This window comes from Quercus robur, chromosome 3 (genome assembly GCF_932294415.1).
Source record: "Quercus robur chromosome 3, dhQueRobu3.1, whole genome shotgun sequence".
NCBI classification, from domain to species: domain Eukaryota; kingdom Viridiplantae; phylum Streptophyta; class Magnoliopsida; order Fagales; family Fagaceae; genus Quercus; species Quercus robur.
In genome coordinates, this window is record NC_065536.1 from 54,083,806 (window position 1) to 54,105,271 (window position 21,466).

Below are 21,466 nucleotides of genomic sequence, written 5' to 3' on the forward strand. Positions count from 1 at the left end.
ATTATCAATCAATCTGCCGAGGCAGTCAAGGTAACAAAAATATATGTTCTGTATAGCTTCTTAACAACTTATATTTTAGTAAGGGATCAAGTAGTATCCTACAAAGTAGGCACTATTTATCTGCTTTTAAATCATCTTGGGTATGTTATGGCCAGATGCACGTTGCAACCTGTATGGAGCATGCTATGAAGACTTAAGTTGACCGTATTGATTTTGAACTTCTTGCTCTAATCTACAGTCCTTCTCTGGGATTCAACGTATTCAATTTTGTAACCAAAATTACTTGTGCAGATTAAACCTTATAAATGTTGTTGTGATTTACTATTTCAGAAACTATACCAATTAGGAGCAAGATCATTTTGGATACATAATACTTACTTATATATTATCTGCTTGCCTTTTGCTGTTATATATTATCCTCCAAAGCCAGAAAATATGGACCAAAGTGGTTGTGTGAAGTCCCACAATGAGGTCGCCAAGCAATTTAACAGGCAGCTTCAAGAGAGGGTGACCCAACTGGGAGCGCAACTTCCAGATGCAATACTTACTTATGTTGGCATTTTCTCGGCTAAATACACTTTAATTTCTAAAGCAAAGAAGCTTGGTAAGCTTCACATATGATCATCATGAGTATCATTATGACTACATGAAAGACTGAAAGAATTTAGTCCTTGCTGATATGATTGATCACATTTGTGCACTTCACTTTCATTTTAATTCTGTATAAATTAAAGTTTCAGTTTTGGGCGTTGGGATATGCAGGTTTTGCTAATCCACATGGATACTGTTGTGGGCATCTTGGAGATTACAACGTTGACTGTGGAAGGAAGGCAATGGTGAATGGGACTGAAATCATAGGGGCTTCATGCAGCAATCCTTCAGAGTACATTAGTTGGGATGGCGTACATTATTCTCATGCTGCAAATAAATGGATAGCCAACCAAATTCTTAACGGCAACCTTTCCAACCCTCCGATCCCGATTACTGGAGCTTGTCACAAGCTTGGTCATTCATGATCACAAGCCTTAAGCTCCAATGGATATCTTGCAACCATGCAATGGAAAAGTTTAAGTTCTATCAGAGATGCGGTTATGTTTCTGTTAATAATTCATTTTCCTTCCCATGAAATAGAACTTCGAATTTCAATTTGTACAGACATTTCACAAATTTGCACAGAAAAGTTACAAAAGAAGCAGATCAATGTTGTATGAGTGTTATTATCACTTGAAGTTGGGACTAGCAAAAATTTTGTGTGGCTTCTCATGGAAACTGTAGACATGGAGTTTATTTTTGATAATGCATCCTATAAATGGGACTTTTAGAAGCATTAGGGTCAAAAATAATCTTTAATCAGTGACTCAGTCTTGGAATCTATGATAGAAAAAGAGCAAAAACAGTCCATCTGTTTGTGTCCATGTTGAGATCTCTACATATATTGTACAGGGAAAGCTGCCCAATACAGCATTAAGGACGGCGATCTCCTATTGTCCAACTCAAATTGTCCAAGTTGGTCTTCAGACTGCTGATTTTTGCTTAGTGCAACTATGAAGTATTGTCAGGTTACAAAACACTGACATAATTAACCAGAGTACACACTTATTAGTGAAGCAAAGTAGTATGGTAAGTTAAATTCTGCTCTTCATCCCTATGATTCAAAGTAATGGAGTGATAATTTCAGTTTTGTGCTTCTATCTTTTGGCTTGTTCAAATCTCTCTTTTGTTGGTGTTGAAAAATTGCAGGTTTTGTTAATCATCTTGGGTATGTTGTGGCTAGTACTATGAAGATCACCATGTCCATGATTGTCTTATGCATAATGAAGCTTTCCTTTTTTTCTTTTTTCTTTTTTGATGGAAATTGCTTGATGAGGTTGAATATGAAAGGGACTGACTTACCATGGAGACGACCGTATGAAATGGCGAGTTGGTAATGATAAAAAATAAAATAGTGTGGGGCTCATGAAAATCAATAATAACTTATCAACTTAACTGTTGGGAAAATTAAAAACCATCTACACTTCTCTGTGTCTCTCTTCACGAACATCACAAATTGTTACCTATAATTTTGTTTTGTGTATTACAAACTATAAATGGTGATAACTTTTAGCCCCTCATCAACGTAGCAAATTAATACCAAACAAAAGCACGTGTACCTGCCTTGTTAAGAATTCTTACAGCTATCTTTTAGCTTAAAATAATAATAATAATAATAACTAGTCGCTAATCCGTACAATGCACGGGAAAATTAATAACTAAGTTCTAAAATAGTGTTATTTATTTATTTTTAATAATGTTAAATAATACATGAGTATTTATAAAAGTTCAAATCTCTTAAAACACTATACCAATATGAGAAATTCGATTGCTTTGTTCTACCCAAGTACAAAGTTAAAAACAACAACTAACTTTGTATAACTTATTTGTACCTTTAGTTAACAACCTCAAACTACTGGTAGGCATCCTACATCTATTATCAATTGCATCCTTTCTTTCATGGACTTTAAGGTCTCTATCATTTTTTTTAACATAATCCCTTCTATTATTCAGTCTGTTTGCAAAATCCTGGTAATCCTGGTTGTTTATTCCTTGTTCTTGTCATCATCAATGTTGCCTAAAAAATCACATTTAGGAGTATCATTTGTAAAGTCATATATGGTGCAATTAGTAAACAGTAGAAAGGGAGCACAACATGCAAACACAAGAATGCTTAACATATCTTTATATAAAATACATCCATTTAAATAAATAAATAAATAACATATTAAAAGAAAATCATTAATGACCTTGAACTTGGTGAACTAAGGTTATAATGTTATTACATATAATATTATTCATTAGCCCTGTCTCAGTCTTGTGTGCACTGCAAGCATCTAATTGTTCATTAGTAGAAACTCCATCTCATGTAGACCAGGCATTATAAAAGTATACATCCTCAATCTCGTGCCCTTTGAAAGGTAAAAGAAATACAAAAGAAACTCACCAATGCAACCCTTTTCACCTTAACTATCAAAAGAATAAAAGTTAGACAACCTTAAGCTAAACTCTCTCAATCAAAAAAGGGGAAACATCGATGTGATATTCCTTTTTGTTAAAAGGAGAATAAACAGAATAAATATTCCAAAGTAAAAATTAACCTGAAAGATTCCATGCCACTGATGAGTAGTATAATTAGTCCAGTTCATCACCAGTCAAAATGAAAAGCCATCTTTCTCCTTAAAATTCATAAGCTACAATAAAGGAGTTGTTATACATCCTCTAAATCCTGTATATTATAATCTATTGTAAATTGGAAAGAAATATATTCACCTAGAGATTCAAGATATGATGAGAGGGAAAACTATTATCAAATTTGATGGAAATGAAAAAGAATATCATAACATTCTTAAGTAAAACTAAGACATACAGTTTTTTGGATAGAAATTTCATGGTGTGAAATTTCATCAATAAATTCAGAACTATTGATTCAGAACCTAACGATAATCATTCATGTTGACTTCTAAAAGTTCTACAAAATGACAATGTTACAATAGCAAAAAAAGAAGCAATGTCAATAAAAAAATGTTCAAGCTTAAACGAATTACCATTTGAAACAAAAATAAGATCATCACTATACTTATGCTCCTATAACTGAAAATCTTCAAAACAAAGTAAGCCTAGAGTCATATTTATTTCAATTTTTTTTGCATCAGTGTCAAATTGCTAACCTTGCTATAAAAGATAGATGAAGAAAAAATAAAATTGAAGTCATATGGACTTACCCCTCCATGTGCAAGAGCAATGGCCATGATAGTTGCCGTTGACCACATATATGAGACAAATAACTTTTCATTAAGCAATACCCATCAAGGTTTGCAGCAAATTGAAGAAATTTCGTTCAACATGAAGCAAGAACCATCCAAAATTACAATGAAAGAAGTCCTCAACTCAGAGATAAATAGCAGTACAGAAACCCCACTTACTTTGCCTTAAAATAATCTTTCATTAAGAATAGTAACACCAAAGGCCAACTGAACATAAAATATACCAAACAAATGAGGGTTCCTTGTTCATGAAAATTGTTCCTTAAGGCTTCCAATTCAAACAAACATTTGGCACTAAAGAACAATACTTTTTACCAGCCAAATTACTTTTGACTACCTAATTGAAATATATGAATAAAATACACAAAAGAGAAAATAAATGAAACACATTTATTTTGCTTTCTAATGATTTACAATCAGAAAATAAAATTGTTGGAAGCAAGCCACAATACATGTAAATAGGGAAAATATAAAGAACATATGAAAAACTATACTTAACGTAGAATTGCACATTTCCATCATAATGCAAATCACCTTATTGAATTGTTTATCAAATCCATTATTTCACTATGTTTGAAGTAAAGACATATATAGTCTCTAAAACATAAAATAGCTCAAATTATGAAAAATCCATTATTTTTTCTCTATTTTTTTTTTTCTTTTTTGGTTCTAAATTGATGAATCAGAGAGAATATGGTATTATTTGAGTCCAATAATAGAAAGACCTATCTAAGTCCAACAATAGAAAGATACTTTGGTTTGCAAAGCTTGAATTTAGGACCTACCCCAATCCAACCCCACCGTTTTGTCACTGGAATGAACCAAGAAGCAAAGGCTATAAAGATATTAACTTACCTCTAGGCACAGAGGGCATTTTCCTTTAGGCTCTACTGACTTTAGCTTATCAACAATTGACACTGATGCAGATGAGCAAGCACACATGTAGCAGAATATATGGCCACAAGTGAGGGAATATGGATCAAAGACTGTGTCCTGTTAGGGGAAAAAAATCAAATAAAACCAATTAATGAAGGGCCTCACTGAATAATGACAGAGCACTGTCCCTCCATAAAACTAATAATCATGGATGTTTTACACTGACCAAATATGATTCTTTAAAACTATAGGATAGGAGAGAACTGAATCCAAACACAGTGTGTTGGAGCCTGAATATCTAAAACCCAACCATATTATTGCATTGAGGCCAGAAGGGAAATTTATAATAAAGCACAAGAGTTAATATTAGGAAGCAGATAGGGCCTAAGCTATTTCATGATCAAATTTGTGTTTTAAAAAGGGATCTTAATAAGGCTTTCAGTATTGGTAGTGAATGTTTTGTATTAGAATCAAATAAATCTTATCATAAAACATAAAACTAAAATTGACCCTAGTATGTTATCAATCCAATGAATCAAACCCATATAAGCCATTCAAGCCATTCAGACAGTCAAATCCAACACAGTGGTTACTTTCATACTTTAAAAATAATCACTTTTCCACTAAGTAACTCCTGAACATATAACTGAAATTAATAAAACCCACTATGGGCCCCAAACCCATCAATCTAAGCTAATCATTCAAAATAAACACTCCCAAACAAAACCCTAAATCATATTTAACAACCCAAATTATAGAACAAAATAATTTAAAAAAAAAAAAAAAAAAAAAAAAAAAAAAAACTTACCGGTAATGTTTGCGGAGAGAATCTGGTCTAATGGTAAAGTCTCAAAATCAAAAACTTTCTGCCATTAAAGGAGTGGGAGGCTAGCACCCGTGGACTATAGTTTAGGGGTTTGAGAATTGAGAGAGGCAGAGAGAATGGAAGAGGCAAAGAACCAAAAACGAAACCCTAAATTATAGAACAAAATAAAAAACTTACCGGTAATGTTTGCGGAGAGAATCTGGTCTGATGGTAAAGTCTCAAGATGTCGTCAGTGCTCAAAGGTGGAGATCAGTGATGCCTTCTTTCTATTTCGGACCTGACAGTGTGGGGATGGCTTCTTGGCAAGATTGATTTTCAGTGTTGGGTTTTGGGGAAGAAGAGGGTAGAGAAATAGAGAAGAGAGAGGAACGGCAGGGGTCTGCGTTTTGAGGAAGAAGGCTGGTTTTGTATTTATCGGGTTTTGGAAAAGAATTTTTTTGCGTTTATTTTTTTTTGGTTCCAGAAATTTTTTTTGGTTTTTTTTTTTTATATAGTGCTGACGTGGAAAGTTGTGAAAGTTTCAAAAGTTTCGGTTTTATATATATATATATATATATAGATAATAATAATAATGACAGTAAACTCTTAAGAATAAGAATAACCATGGTTTTAAAAACCGGTACAGTGAAAGAACCGAAAAAGAGACTGATTATCGGTTTTTTGGTTCGACCGGGGTCCGACCAGTGGTCCAACCGATGACGTCATAAATAATTTAATTAATAATTTTTTAAATTATATAAATAAATAATGATGAATATATTCTATTTTTATAATGTTAATAATTTTTCACAACTTATATAATAAATATCATTTAAATATTAAAGGTAACTTACTATAGTTGTTCACAAATATGGTTAAAACTTTAAAAGAGGCACATACAGGCTAACACAGATTGTCAGATACGGCTACAAGACTTTCTAGGCTTCACCAAAAATGAAAAAGGGATAATGAATAAATAAATAAATAAAACCCACCCCAGCCATTACTAACCATTAACACCCACCCACTTTTTGACTTTTATGACATGCATTTACTTCTCGCAAGTCCCAAGACTCACAGCCTTTCCAGCCTTTCCACTTTTCTAATACAAATCCATCTGAAATGCCCATAAGGCCATAAGTCCTCTCCTTCGTCTCTCTCTCTAATCTATCTCTCCTTCTCACCTTTTCTGCCAAGCCCGTCCATCACTCCATCTCTCTGCAACATATCTTTTTTTCCTTTTTTTTTTTTTTTTTGGTAATCACTCTCTGCAACATATCAATTAGCAATAGTTCAAACTTCAAACCAAAATACCTTCCTCCACCCTTCTCATGTTGCCTCTCTTAGACTCTTACCTCCTCCCCAAATTTTATTTTACCCACAGATTTGAAAGTTTCATTCACCAACTCTTATTTATAATAGATCTAAGATTCTCAAAATAAGGAAGAAAAATCGTTCATTCCCATCATTCACAGCAACAAAGTAACTGCTGCATCAATGAGAGAGGCCGAATGGGGAAGAAATCAAGAGAAACAAAGTCATTTTCTTTGTATTTTGCAAAACCGGTTCAACCATACCGGTTTCCGGTTTTACGGTTGAACCGGCCAGTTTTCACTATTTATCGATTTTTTAACTATTTTCGATTTTCTGTCATAACCGGACCGGATTGAAGGCCGATTCTCGGTCAGACCGGTCGGTCCGGTCCGGTTTTTAAAACTATGAGAATAACTACTAAAATTTGATGAGAATAAATTAGTAAAGAAAAAAAAAAGTGGTTCATCAAAAAAACTACTAAAAAGAGTGGTTGACAAATTTTTTTTCATAGCCTTAACCAAACTGTCAAAGCAAAATCTGATAAGAACAAACAGTTAAAAACAAAAGATGATAAGAACAAAGAATTAAAAATAAAATTTGATGAGAATAAATTTTTTTTTTTTTATATTTTTTTTTTTTTTGAGAAACCGGACAGAGAGTCTGGGAATATATTAAAAAATAGAAACTAATGAACATCAAATTCAGCCGGAGGAGCAATGTATTTAGGGAGCTCATCCAACCAGACCTGACATCCTACAATAATGTCCTTAGCTTTTTTAGCTAAAGCATCAGCCACAAAATTACCACTAGTTCACCTGGCAATCAGGTAGGATATCCAATTGGTATAACAGCTTCTAAAAGCTAACTTTTATTTATATAAAATTATATAGACTTAGATAAGATATACAAAGGAAAAAGGTATACATAGGAACAGATTAATTAATTGTCAGTAATTTTTACAAAAGTACATATTCTTTTCGCTAAATAAAGACCAAATTATAATAATAGGAACCATATTTTTAAAAATTAGATTGACTAGTAGGTTCAACTAGGTTAAACTTGGAATCGGGTACTAATTTAGTATAGTAAAAACCCTCAAACCAATAAAAATAGAGAAAAACTAAGAACCGAGAACAAAAGCAAATTTTTTAGTGTACGATTTTTAAAACCATCATTGGAACAGGTCAATGGCATGTTTTTTTAGATGGAGACAAACAGACATTAGTCATACCATATTTTCTTTGTCTCTATGCTTGATCTCTTTGAGTAAAAAAAAAAATTGATCTCTTTGTGTCTCTCATGGACATGGAGTCTCATACCTTATATGCTATCTTTGGCCTGATAATTTCATTGGCATTACTACCAAATCCTACCATCTCAACCAAAATTTTCCTGCTATATTCAACTTTTGTGCCTCAAATGCAGACACCGGTGGGTACTCAGCATTATTCGGACAAGTTCCACCGCCTAATGGAGAAACATATTTTCACACCCCATCCGGACGGATTTGTGATGGGCACCTTGTAATTGATTTCATAGGTACTTCCATTTCTCTTTCTTAATGTTCCGATTTTTTTTTTTTAATAATTTTGTGGAAGCACGTATCCATTAATATTAGGATAAAGTTTAACTACAAAATTGGTTGTAGCTTAAGGCTACATATTTTGAAAATATAACTGTTGAATTGCATGTTCTTTACGTTACGTACTTAATACATATGTCAAATTTTGTGTTAATCGAATATTATTTGATTTATAAGCTTATATTTTATGTATAATTTTAAACTATAAAAACTTGCAATTTAAACAATTTATTAATAACATAGCTATTGAACTTTAATTTTCTAGAAATTTTGCAAACATGGTGGATATAAGAAGAAGATGTAATACAATAATGGATTTGTCAAAATTCACCTACAATAAAAAAAAAATATTGACGAAGGTTGTAACTCTAGGCTACAACCAATTTTGTAACTAAACTTTTTCTTTAATATTATATAGAAAATAGTATTTTCTCAAAAAAATATATATATATAGAAAATAGTCAAATACATTAGTGTTTGCATATCTATATGGGTAGAAAATACATGATATAAGATTGTAATCTCATAATTTCTATCATTCAACTTCAAGAAATGAATTAAGAAACTATTTAAGGGGCTTCCCCTATTTGGAATCCTCAATTTAAATACTCAAAATACCATTAGATTCATCCGTTTCTAAGGCTTAAATCATAGGGTTAGATATGTAAAATTAGTAATTTAAAAACTCCTAATTTTTAGCTAAATTATAAATAAATAAATAAACAGTTTTTCTCCCATTTTTATATTTCTCTCTTATGTTAGTTGTTAAATATTAATACAACTTCTTCTTTTTGAAAAAAAAAAAAAAAAATTCCACAAAAGTACCATTTTTTTATTATCCCTAAAGTGCTTTTTTTTTTTTTTTTTCCACCTCCATATTTGTCTCTCATATTAGTAATCAAGTACTAATACAACTTATTCTTTAAAAAAAATAAAAATGGCTAGTTTGTTATTAATCTTTGAACTTTACTCCTCCCAACCAAAAAAAAACCTATTGGTATTTCCATTTTCTTCTTTCTTTTTTGGTTAGGAAATTAAGATGGAAGTCAAAATTATGCTTGATTTGGAGGACTACTAAGTGTAGCATGCATGCTAGTTCTTTTTTTTTTTTTGAGAAACCAGACTGGAAACCACCAACCTGGGCTAGATTGAAAATAAAAACTCAAGAAATGTCAGCAAGAACCAAAGGAACAAACTCCTCTGGGATGTCCTCTAACCAAACTTGAAATTCTAAACCTGTTTTGGCCTTTTTCGCCATTGCATCAGCAACTCTATTGCAATTGCAATTAACATACACAAACTCTAAAAAACTTAACTGGGCTGCCTCATGAAGGATGTCACCAATAATATGACCATAAATGGATCGTTCAGCTCTACCATCTGCAAGGGCGTTGATAACAATTTGCGAATCACCCTCAAAAAGCACCTCATGAAGACACAGTTCCTTTGCAAACAGAACAGCTCGGCGACATGCGAGTGCTTCGACTTCAGCTACCGTTGGAGGGAGGGGAATACACAAAGATAGGGAGTCAATGATTTCACTTTTGTGATCACGGATCACCACTCCGATACCTGCCTCGTTGCTACTTTGGAAGATCGCACCGTCAAAGTTGGCTTTGAATCTGGCATATTGAGGTGGACACCAATGGTAGACGGTGGCAGCTTGTCTTGACACTTGCACGGGCTCCTGCGCTTTAAGGAAATCTTGAAGAAAATTGCCAGCCACTCTTGTGATGTACTCCAGAGTCTATGCAGGGCGATTGAGACGAACTAAATTACGCCTATTCCATAGCATCCACACCATGATGATGAAGTACTCAGCCCTGTGCTCATCAACAACCTGCAGGAACCTTGAAATAAAGTTAGTGAAGTCCCCAAGAGGGGGATGAGCTAGGTCTCGAACCCAATTGAGGTTCCTCCATACACCTTCAAACTCCACACAGCCCCACACCACATGCAAGATATCTTCAGGTTGGGCTTTACGTTGGCTGCATAAGTCAGAGGGAACTATACGTCATCGGAACAGATTATCCATGGTTGGCAAAGAGTTGTTGCAGGCCTGCCATGCGAAATGCTTCACCTTGTGAGGGACACGTAGCATCCAAATTCCTCTCCAAAAGGATCTCTGGGGGATTGGATTAGAGCTACTTGGGTTGGTGGCTGAAGCATTGGAAGCCAACGACCTTTAAGCACTTCGGGAAGAGAAATTCCCCAAAGGAGTTTTAGACCACACCAACCGGTCAGTGGGCACTCTCAAGCTCAATGGAATGCTTATAATTGCATCCGCCTCTTGAGGCAAAAACAATTGTTTGATATCCTCCTTTTTCCATGTTCCTAAGTTATGGTCAATAAGTGAGCTAACCTTTGCTTCAGGTGGAATAGAAGGCAGAGGGGAGCTAACCTTTCTATAGCAAGGATCCGGTAGCCACTTGTCTTCTTTGATACTCACATTGGCTCCATCGCCAATGTGCCAAATCAGCCCTTGTTTCACCACCTCCCTTGTACCCAGAATACTTTTCCATGCATAGGAACCACCCTTCACTTCTTTGGCTTCAAGAATAGAATAATCTGGAAATCTAGCTTTGAAAACCTTATAGCAGAGAGAATCTTGATTGTTCAACAAGCACCAAACTTGCTTGGCTAAGAGAGCCTCATTAAATTTTTCAATCTCCTTGAAACCCATGCCCCCTACTTCTTTTGCCTCACAAAGCTTTTCCCACTTCACCCAATGGACCTTTCTCGAATCCCCACTATAACTCCACCAAAACTTTTGTATCATAGCCTCAATATCCTTGATCAAACCTTTAGGAAGTTTGAAGCAACTCATAGAATAGGTGGGAATAGCTTGAATCACTGAATTAATAAGGACTTCCCTATCAACTTGTGATAAAAGCTTCTCCTTCCAACCCTGTAATTTTTTCCACACTCGCTCCTTGATATAGATGAAACTTTGTTTTTTTGCCCTACCTACAAAAGCGAACATGCCCAAATATTTCTCATATTGCCTAATTGTAGGTACAACCAAGACCTGTTGGATACGGGTTTGAAGCTCAACCTCAGTGTTGGAGCTAAAGAAGATGCAAGTCTTATCCCTGTTAATTTTTTGGCCAGAACCTTTCTCGTAGATTGATAGCACATCTAGGGATTATCTAGCACTCTGCTTCTATAGCCCGACAGAACAATACATTGTCATCAGCAAAGAACAGGTGGGAGACCCGAGGCCCATTTCTACAAATTGATACTCCCCTAAGGTGACCTTCAGATTCAGCTTTGTGCAATAACCCTTGAAGCCCCATGGCACATATAAGGAACAGATATGGCGAGAGAGGGTCTCCCTAACGTAAGACCGATGTAACACAAGACATGATCATTTTCACAAATCTCTCCAAGAAACCCAGATGTAACATTGCTTTTTCCAAAAAAGATCATTCTACTATGTCATAAGCTTTGCTCATGTCAAGTTTCAGAGCTATAAACCCCAGTTTGCCTTGAGTTTTCCATTTAAGGTAATGCAATGTTTCAAAGGCCACCAATATGTTGTCAGTAATAAGGCGACCCAACAAAAAGGCACTCTGTGTGTTGAAAACCACAAAAGGTAACATCATCTTTAACTCGTTAACCAACACTTTAGCAATAAGTTTGTAAATCACATTGCAAAGGCTGATAGGCCTACAATCAGAGACCTTTTTTAGTTCTAGAATTTTTGGGATAAGTGCAATGAAGGTGGTGTTAATGGATTCGGGGACAACACCTATATTTAAAGCTCATAGAATAGCCATAATAACATCATTACCAACAATATGCCAAAAGGATTTATAAAAAATGGGAGACATACCATCCAGATCAGGTGCTGTGAGGGGAGCCATTTGGTGAAGCGCTCTTTGAACTTCCTCTGCCAAAAAGGGTCAATTTAATTCAGAATTCTTATCCTTAGTCACTGTGGGAAGCATACCCTGAAGAACCTCATCAAAACCCGATGGGTTTGAAGTAGTGAAGATATTGGCAAAATACTCCACAACCATTTCCCCCATTCTTCCTTCCTCTTCAATCCAGTCCCCAACCTCATCCTCAAAACCCAAAATGTAACTGTGTTTATTCCTCTGATTTGCTCGGCAATTGAAGTACCTAGTATTTTGGTCACCCTCCTTTAACCATTCAACATGAGATCGTTGTTTCCATATAGTTTCTTCCTTGGACATAAGAGCTTGAATATTTGCCCGAAGCTGATGAACGTGAGCTGGATCTGACCTATAAAAACCCCTCTCTTTGGCCCCTTTTAATTCTTTTAATTTCTTTGCAAGGGACAACCAGACATGACCGAAGGTATCTCAGTTCCAAATTATGAGATTATCTTGATAGTTAATTATTTGTTTGGTGACCATGCAAACCGGAGATGGATCACTCACCTCTTGCCACAAAGTTTTGACCACTTCTTCACATGAATTATCCTTGAGCCACATAGCCTCAAAATGAAAAGGCCTTCCCTTGCAATAAAACCTTTTTTGCTCGGAATTAAAGATAAGCAAAATAGGTTTATGGTTGGAATGGAAGGCATCCAAATGATGAATACGACATGTGGTGAATCGAAGCATCCACTCCACCGTAGCTAACCCTCAGTCTAGCCTAACCCACACATTTTGATCACCTGGTCTCCTGTTGCACCAAGTGAATGGAAAGCCATTAAAGCCGAGATCTTTAAACCCACAAAAATCTATTACATCTGCCTCTCTGGCCGATCCATCCATCCTTGTTTCTCCTCCGCTCTAATGGTTTCATTAAAATCCCCCAAACAAACCCAAGGGATGGAAAACTGGGAGCTAAGGTCCCTAAGTAATGACCAGGAATTTTCCCGGTTGGCAGTATCAGGGTCTCCATAGAAACCTGTGAAACTCCAGGCATCATTCATTCCATGATCAATTACTGTATCAATATATCTCTCTGAAAAATTCATCACAGTAACTTGAATACCTTATTTCCACAACAAGGCTAAACCACCCCCCTAGAGATCCGGGGAACAACAAAAGAATTAGAATACTGCAATCTCTGACAAATTCTTTCAATGACCTCTTTATCAACCTTTGTCTCCATCAAGAAAATCATTTTGGGATCTTTTTTGTTGACTAAATCAACAAGTTCGCCTTCTGTCTGTGGGTTCCCAAGCCCATGACAGTTCCAACTCAGGCAACTCATTGTAACAGGTGGTGCTGGCGACCAGCATCCACCTGAGCATTTTCATTGTAAAATCCTCCAACTACACTTACTCTCTTTTTCTTTTGAACAAGTTGCTTCGAGAGCTCCAACTCCGATCTCCTACTACCTTGCACTTCCATATTAGTACTAACATTATTTTCATCAACCTCTTGCTCCAATTTTGACCATTTTTTCTTTGGGCCATTTCGAGGTTGTTTAGTAGCCTGGTTAGTTATATCTGATAATGGTAGAGTTTTTGTATTGGAAGGTAAAGGACTAGGCAACCCCACGTTGTTTATTGCATTATCAACACTACACTCTACGTTCTGCATGGGCATGCTAGCATGGGCATGACCTCCCAAGTCTGCCAAACCATTAATTAGTTCCACCGAGTACGCAAGAGGTTCATTGATAAATGCATTGCTTGTATTAACATTGTTAGATAAAAGCTCACCTTTTGGTTCAAACTCCATAATAGTCACATCAGACTCCAATGTATTGAGAATATTAGATAAAAGCTCACCTTCTGGCCCAAGCTGAACCCCTTGAGTAGTCACTTTCTCTGGCTATCCATTCTTACCAAAAGCCAAACTTTTTGTTGCGTGTTCAGAGCTGGTCTCATCCCCCAACATACGGTCCTTCTCATTACCCGGATTTAAGCATTCACTCCTATCAAATAGCTTTAATCCCTTGTCAATTTCCTTAATGCGCTCCTCAAACCCATCCCCCAAATCTCAGCTTTTTCCTACTGTCTCCAACGTAAACGTAGCCTCGATACCAGCCCCTACGTCACTGTCACACTGCTCTTCCTGAACAACCACTCTTTCCTCGTTCCGAGTTTGTACCACCACCGACGCCTGTTGTGATCCCAGAACCACCACCGGCCTTGGAATTGGCTCTTCTCTACTCATCCGTTGCTTTTCCTTTTTCCTCGCCTTATAAAAACCAGGCACTTTGATCACCGGACTTCTTCCCTTAACAAATGGAGAAGCACAGATCCAGAACCCATACGCTTGCTCTTATTTCTTCAACTAACCTTCACTATCTATCCATAACTCACAATCTTTATCCACATGGCTCAAGCTCCCACACCAATAACAAAGGTTGGGTAATCTTTCATACTTGAAAGAAACCCAACCTTGCTCCCCCTGAGGAGAAGAGAAGCGCCTCCCTCTGCAGAGAGGTTTATTGATGTCTATAATGACTCTCACTCTCATAAAACTTCCACCATCCATTTCATTAATGTCTTCTTCCCTGCACACCGAACCTGTAACCTCACATAACTCTTCAGCAACCTTGTGGTTCAGAAATCTCACCGGGATATCGTGTACTTGAATCCACACCGGTATCGTGTCGAACTTTAAAGTCCTAATGGGAACTTCCCTGTCATACCACTGCAGCACCACAAGATATTTGTCGAAACTCCAAGGCTCGTTGCTAAGGATTTTGTCCACTTCCTCTCTATTATCGAACACAAACAGCAGAATGTGGTCCCCTGCTCTTCTCACCGCAAAACCCTTCTTTGATTGCCACAGAGGATTGAATGTTTTGATGACTGCCTCAACACTTAATGCCCTTTTTGTTAGGAATTTTGCAGCCATAATAAATTCATTAGATGACTTATCCTCAGATAGTTCTAGGTTTACATCCTCTCTTTCATTTAATGAGAGGTTTTGTCAATGTTCAGCCAGGTTGTCCATCTCTATTTTCTCACTAACACTCGTGTATCCCTAGTAGACTACAGCGAAGAAGAGAAGAAAAGACTCAAGAGACCTACAGGTGACAATAGTTACCTGAGGTACAACGAAATCCTCACTCAAGGAACGGCTATTCTACTGTGTAAAGTAAGCTTCTCTGGAACCCCAGGGAGAGCTAACCTAACCAAGAGAAACTAACCTGAAAAATTGAGGTTCGTAGCTAGTTCTAATTGTACAAGAAAAACTCTTTGTTGATATTCAGCGGAAAACTTTGGGTTACCATATCTTAGTGCTTTTCCAAACTCTATGGGTTCAAACTTTAGCCACAGAGCCAATTTTGCAAATGTTGCATCATCAATTGGACCTCTGGATATACCAATTACATTGGGTGGAAATAGTCCCATTTCATTAGACATGCAGGTTGCCCAATTCTCAGATTTTCATAAAAGATCCCAAATATTGAGAAAACAAGGTGACTCCCATGTTTCTTTTCTTTTTTGATACAATATAAAAATTCTACTCTAATTTAATCTAAGTGTATATATGAGTGAAGCTCTCTTCTAAATACTTGATCCCTGGCCTTTGTTCCCTACACCCCACAAACATTTATACTTATAAAGTAATTGCCACACCAAAAGTGTGCGGTGGTTATGTTTCTTTTCTTGGATGTATCATTTTTGTGCAAAAACTTTGATTATCATATTGGTGTTGAAAATGAAATGTGAATGTTGTTTCAATAAAATTCTGGCACAAAAGGGAGGGGTCTTTGAGAAATGGTTACCCAAGGAGGATTATTTTTCTCAAGCTCTGTACACATTTGACATTGGCCAAAATGATCTTACTGCTAGTTACAAAAAAAAAAAAAAAAAAAAAAAAAAAAAAAAAAAAAAAAAAAAAAACCAAAACAAAACAAAACAAACTTGACCACTGAACAAATTAAGGCATATGTTCCTGATGTAATGGGCCAATTCTCAGATATCATTAAGGTATTACAAATTCACAACAATCACTTCAAAATTTTTTTTTTTTTTTAATATTCTTCAAGTGTGAGAATGACTTGCAAGTTACATGCAGAAAATATATGGTGAACGTGGAAGAATATTTTGGGTACACAACGCCGGCTCATTGGGCTGCCTTCCATATTTTTTGGACCGATTTCTTATTACAGCGGGCCAAATGGATAAATATGGCTGCGCCAGCCCATTCAATGAGGCGGCCCAATATTTGAATCTCAAATTAAAAGAAGCCGTAGCCCAACTCAGGAAGGATCTGAATCACCTATGTTGAATCGTTGATATCTACTCAATGAAGTACACCCTCATTACCCAAGCCAAAAAATATGGTACATCCTTTTTACACTAGTGGATTTGATTTGATTTGATAAATAACTTTCTGGGCTAATGGAAATTCGTAAAATCACTTATGTTTATCATTTAAATAAATCATACAATTCATCAAGATTTTTTTCCAAGTCATATAATTCATTAAATAGGTAATGTGATTAAAAATATACGTAGATAATTTTATCAAGAAAAATGTTAAAATCATAAACTATTTTTACAAGATTTTATTTTATAAAAAATTGATGTATTAAGTAGTTATTGATGAGTAAAAAAATGATATTAGTTATAGGTCTAGATTAGAACCAATAAGATATTTTTATTTTTATGGAAGAATTAGTAAAAAATTGTCATATAAATAGTTTAAAAAATATATTATGAAATAGTTTACGGTAGTAACATTACATCTTTTTTTATTAATCGTAATGTAATGAGTTTAAGGAATTTTTCCTCTAAACCTTGAAAATCTATATTTTGGAGAGAAATTTTTTCATATGAATTTTTTTTCTTCTTGTTGAATTTGAAGGATTCGAGAAGCCTTTTATTGTATGTTGTGGCCATGGTGGGAGATATAATTACAACCTGAAGAACTACTGTGCGTCGAAGAAGACAGTAGGTGGCAAAGATATTGTGATTTCAAATAAATGCAAAGACCTATCGGTTCGGGTTAATTGGGATGGGACTCATTTCACGGAGGCCGCAACAAATGGGTATTCAACCAAATAGCTAGTGGCTCATTTACGGACCCGCCTATTTCATTGGATATGGCTTGTCAGAGAATGGACCACTAATAAACATTCTCTAGTTCTCTTTTTCTTAAATTAAAAATTAAAAATTAAAAATAAAAAAAAAACCTCTCCTTTTTTTTTTTTTTTTTTTTGTTGGTGGGATCAAAGAAACCTCTTTCTTAACCATTTTATTTTGTCCTAGTCTCTAAGCATGCGTGTGATTTTTTTAGAATCAAAGAAACCTCTTTCTTAGCCATTTTATTTTGTACTAACCTTTGAGCACGCACGTAACAATTTTATTTTATACTAGCTTTTGAGCACGCACGTGAACCTCTTAAATTTTTTTTGTAAAGATTAATTTTTATTCATCATAATTTGAAGTTTCTGCATTTTTTACTCACAAAAATTTCTAGGGAAGTCAGAGAGTCCTAAAAAAAAATTTGAGTAGCACGTGCTTAGAGGCTTTTCTATTTTTTGGATAGCATGTGCTCAGAAGCTTTTCATTTTTTTATAATAAAAGTTAATAATTTACATCTATTATAATTTGGGAACAAAATTTTTAGATGCTAAAGGTTGTCACGTTGTCAACTTTTTTTTTTTTTTGGTTAATTTTTTTAAAAAAATGGTAGTTATGAGGTTATATTTAATGGTAACCACTTAGTACACAACCAAAACTAAAGTTTAAAATGCTAAAAACTTACATTGTCAACTTTTTTATTTATTTAATTTTTTTATATATTTAATTTTTTTATATAAAATGGTAGATATGTAGTTATATTTAATTCTAAAAGATAGGCAGATAGCATACATCCATAACTAAAGTTTAGGATGCTTTAAAAAGCCCCCCCCCCCCCACCCCCCTCCCCAAAAAAAAAAAAAAAAAAAAAATACTAAGAAAAGCTCTCAACATTAGCATCTACTATTAAATCACCAATTTAAAAAATGTATTTTCTTTTTAAAAAAATTGTTGTGAAAGGCACAACAAAGGACAATATTAAATTTCATATAAAAGAGATGAGATTGAGAAAAATGAAGCCAAAATTTAACAATTTCAATTAATTGAAAATGTAGTGTTACACTGATAAATATAGGCATTGGTAGGATATTTACAAAAAAAAAAAAAAAAAAATGGTCTTTAACAACCACTTGATAGATTGACTACCACTTTATGTGAGCCTTGAATCGTACAATAATTTTGGTAAAGACTTTAACCCGAATTCATCTAATGTGCCTACTATGCAATCTAACAAAATTGTTAATATGTCACCCTTAAAAAAAGACAAAAAAAATAGTAGTAAGGCTTAAATATAAGAAAAACAACAAACTTCAAAAAGAAAAAGAATAGAAGGAAGAGAGAGCACCACTTAGAATACATTCAAAGATTGTAAAATTCATAAACACAATTCTTATCACAAAGAATACTGAAACCAAAACATACATAAAATGAGGATGAATTAACGGTTTATTCATGGAAATTTTAGACTATGTAATACTTGGAGTAAAAAAAATAATTACTTATTTAGATTATTTCACAATTTATTAGTAATCAAACCGATCATAATGAATTGTATTTCTATCTCTCTGTCAGTGTATACTGTCTACCAATACATGCCCTTTAACTTGCTTTCACAATTCATTATTTAAAATATTCACTACTTTAATTAATTACTCATCAAACAAACCAGAACTTTTTTTTTATTTATTTAAGATTAGATAAGATAATGATATGAAAAGGATAATGATAACAAAATAAGGAAACCAATTATAAACAAAATACAGCAATGCAAATATAGAAACGCAACTCATAAAAATAAAAGCAACCGTCCGTAGGTTCCCTCTTTGCAGCAAAGAAAAACAAACGTAATACTAAGCTTTTAGAAACAATGAAGAAAAGATAATGAAGAAAAGGCAAAGTAGTAACGTACCAAATTCAACATAAACCAACTGCGGAAATCTCATCAATAGACAGGTTGTCATGGCTGTGATTAAAAAGTATTAGAATGCTTTCGATTTATTTATTTTTAAATATAAAATAAAATAAAATAAAACAAAATAGAAAGAGCAATATATATTGACATACACATACCATTAAGCAAGAGCAAATATAAAAGATGATTGTAAGGACTCAATTTGTAACGATCCCAAATTCGTATTGGGTTCGAACGTTTAAAGGCCCAAACAATAAAATTTGTAGAGAGTGGGACAAAAGGCTAGGCCTTGGTTATTGGACAGTAGTCAGTCATGGTGTTCATGATAATCGCACAGGGATGAACCGTGCTTGCCGAAGAAGACTTTCTCCTCGGCACAGCCTGGGAGGCTTGAGTTCTTGGCCCTGGTTCCAGTCCCCCCCCCCCCCTCTTTCTGGATTACTTCCTTCTCCTTTTATACTAGCCTTTACCCTCCCTCCAACGTCCACGTGTAGGTTCAGCTTTCTAGGGTTAATATTTGTCCTATCAGCCCATACCCAAAGTGGTTGGGGGTAGTTGTAAAAGCTGAAAAGTATTGCTCTATCAGGCGCAGAGTACTTAATTGCAGTAATGGCAGCCTTTCCCTTGTCTTTTATCGCCACACTGTTCAGGGGTCCTTTCCCCATCAATGCGGAGGTGTTTAGCTTTTCCTTGAACCGCTCATATACCGTACTCTCCCTTTCTTCTAGGAGCGCTTTGGGAGGCCGAGGATAGAATCGTCATCGGCTATATCTCTAGGCCATTTGGACTTCCGTTGCATGTCCTCGGCAACGCATTTCCTCGGCGTGGACCTTAGGCCTTAATGTAAAGTGAGTCGGAATCACAAATTCTCTGGCCCCACAATAGCCTCTCAAAATCGCACAGGGATGAACCGTGCTTGCCGAAGAAGACTTTCTCCTCGGCACAGCCTGGGAGGCTTGAGTTCTTGGCCCTGGTTCCAGTCCCCCCCCCCCCCTCTTTCTGGATTACTTCCTTCTCCTTTTATACTAGCCTTTACCCTCCCTCCAACGTCCACGTGTAGGTTCAGCTTTCTAGGGTTAATATTTGTCCTATCAGCCCATACCCAAAGTGGTTGGGGGTAGTTGTAAAAGCTGAAAAGTATTGCTCTATCAGGCGCAGAGTACTTAATTGCAGTAATGGCAGCCTTTCCCTTGTCTTTTATCGCCACACTGTTCAGGGGTCCTTTCCCCATCAATGCGGAGGTGTTTAGCTTTTCCTTGAACCGCTCATATACCGTACTCTCCCTTTCTTCTAGGAGCGCTTTGGGAGGCCGAGGATAGAATCGTCATCGGCTATATCTCTAGGCCATTTGGACTTCCGTTGCATGTCCTCGGCAACGCATTTCCTCGGCGTGGACCTTAGGCCTTAATGTAAAGTGAGTCGGAATCACAAATTCTCTGGCCCCACAATAGCCTCTCAAAATCCTGTTGTCCAGCTCTTCAGACGGAAATGAGGGTTTTGATGACGTCGGGCCTATGTCATGGTTTGCCAAGACTTGTCCTTCATCAATGCTGGAGCCTTGTCATTTGCTGGGACACGCCCCTAGTTGTGAGACATTCTTTTGGTTTACCCACGCCGTGCTCCTACCGTTTCGGTACACGAGGCGCCTTTAATAGGGTCCCTTTACGAGGCGACGCAATTCCAACGGCTGAAGACTGCTTTGGGAATTGAGTGGGACTTATCTCGTTTGTAGTTTTTCTTGGAGATTTGTTCAGATTAAATGCCGCCAGGCTTACCCTCCATATAAGAAGCACGGTGGGAGGTCATTTCCTTTATGTACAGACCTTTTAAGCTTTTCAAATCCCTAACCCTCCAGTTGTGCTCAAAGTCCCCACTACCAGTGTGACTAAGACCTAGGGAGTGATATGGTCAAGTCCAGAATGAGGGCAAAGGGACCACACCCTCTCCAGAAGTATTGGGTTTCTCCGAGACTCAAGATGGCCCGGTCAGGGCAAAGGAGACAAAGACTCAAGACGCTTCTTCCCCTTGATAAGGCAAGAAAGGAGCCTTTTCTTCCTTCAGCCAAAATCCGAAGCAGGTGAAGGTCGCATCAGATTTTTGGTGCGACAGCACTAAGGTTTCTCATTGTCGGTACCATCCGCTCTCTCTCGATTGCTGCTAATATGATACTTGCTCATTGCAGTCAGAGCTAGTACGAGGATTAGGCATC

The 21,466-nt window shown here is 36.0% G+C and overlaps 1 protein-coding gene and 1 pseudogene across 1 annotated transcript; both read left to right on the top strand.

Moving 5' to 3' along the window:
• Positions 1 to 276: 276 nt before the first annotated feature.
• LOC126718388 (GDSL esterase/lipase At5g14450-like) lies at positions 277 to 1,258 on the top strand (the record flags this gene model as incomplete). Its single annotated transcript, XM_050420537.1, has 2 exons — positions 277 to 604; positions 763 to 1,258. Coding segments are annotated over 2 exons (582 nt in total), but the record flags the coding sequence as incomplete, so codon positions are not given.
• Positions 1,259 to 8,097: 6,839 nt separating this feature from the next.
• Positions 8,098 to 17,392, top strand: LOC126716422 (GDSL esterase/lipase At3g26430-like; annotated as a pseudogene).
• Positions 17,393 to 21,466: the final 4,074 nt, after the last annotated feature.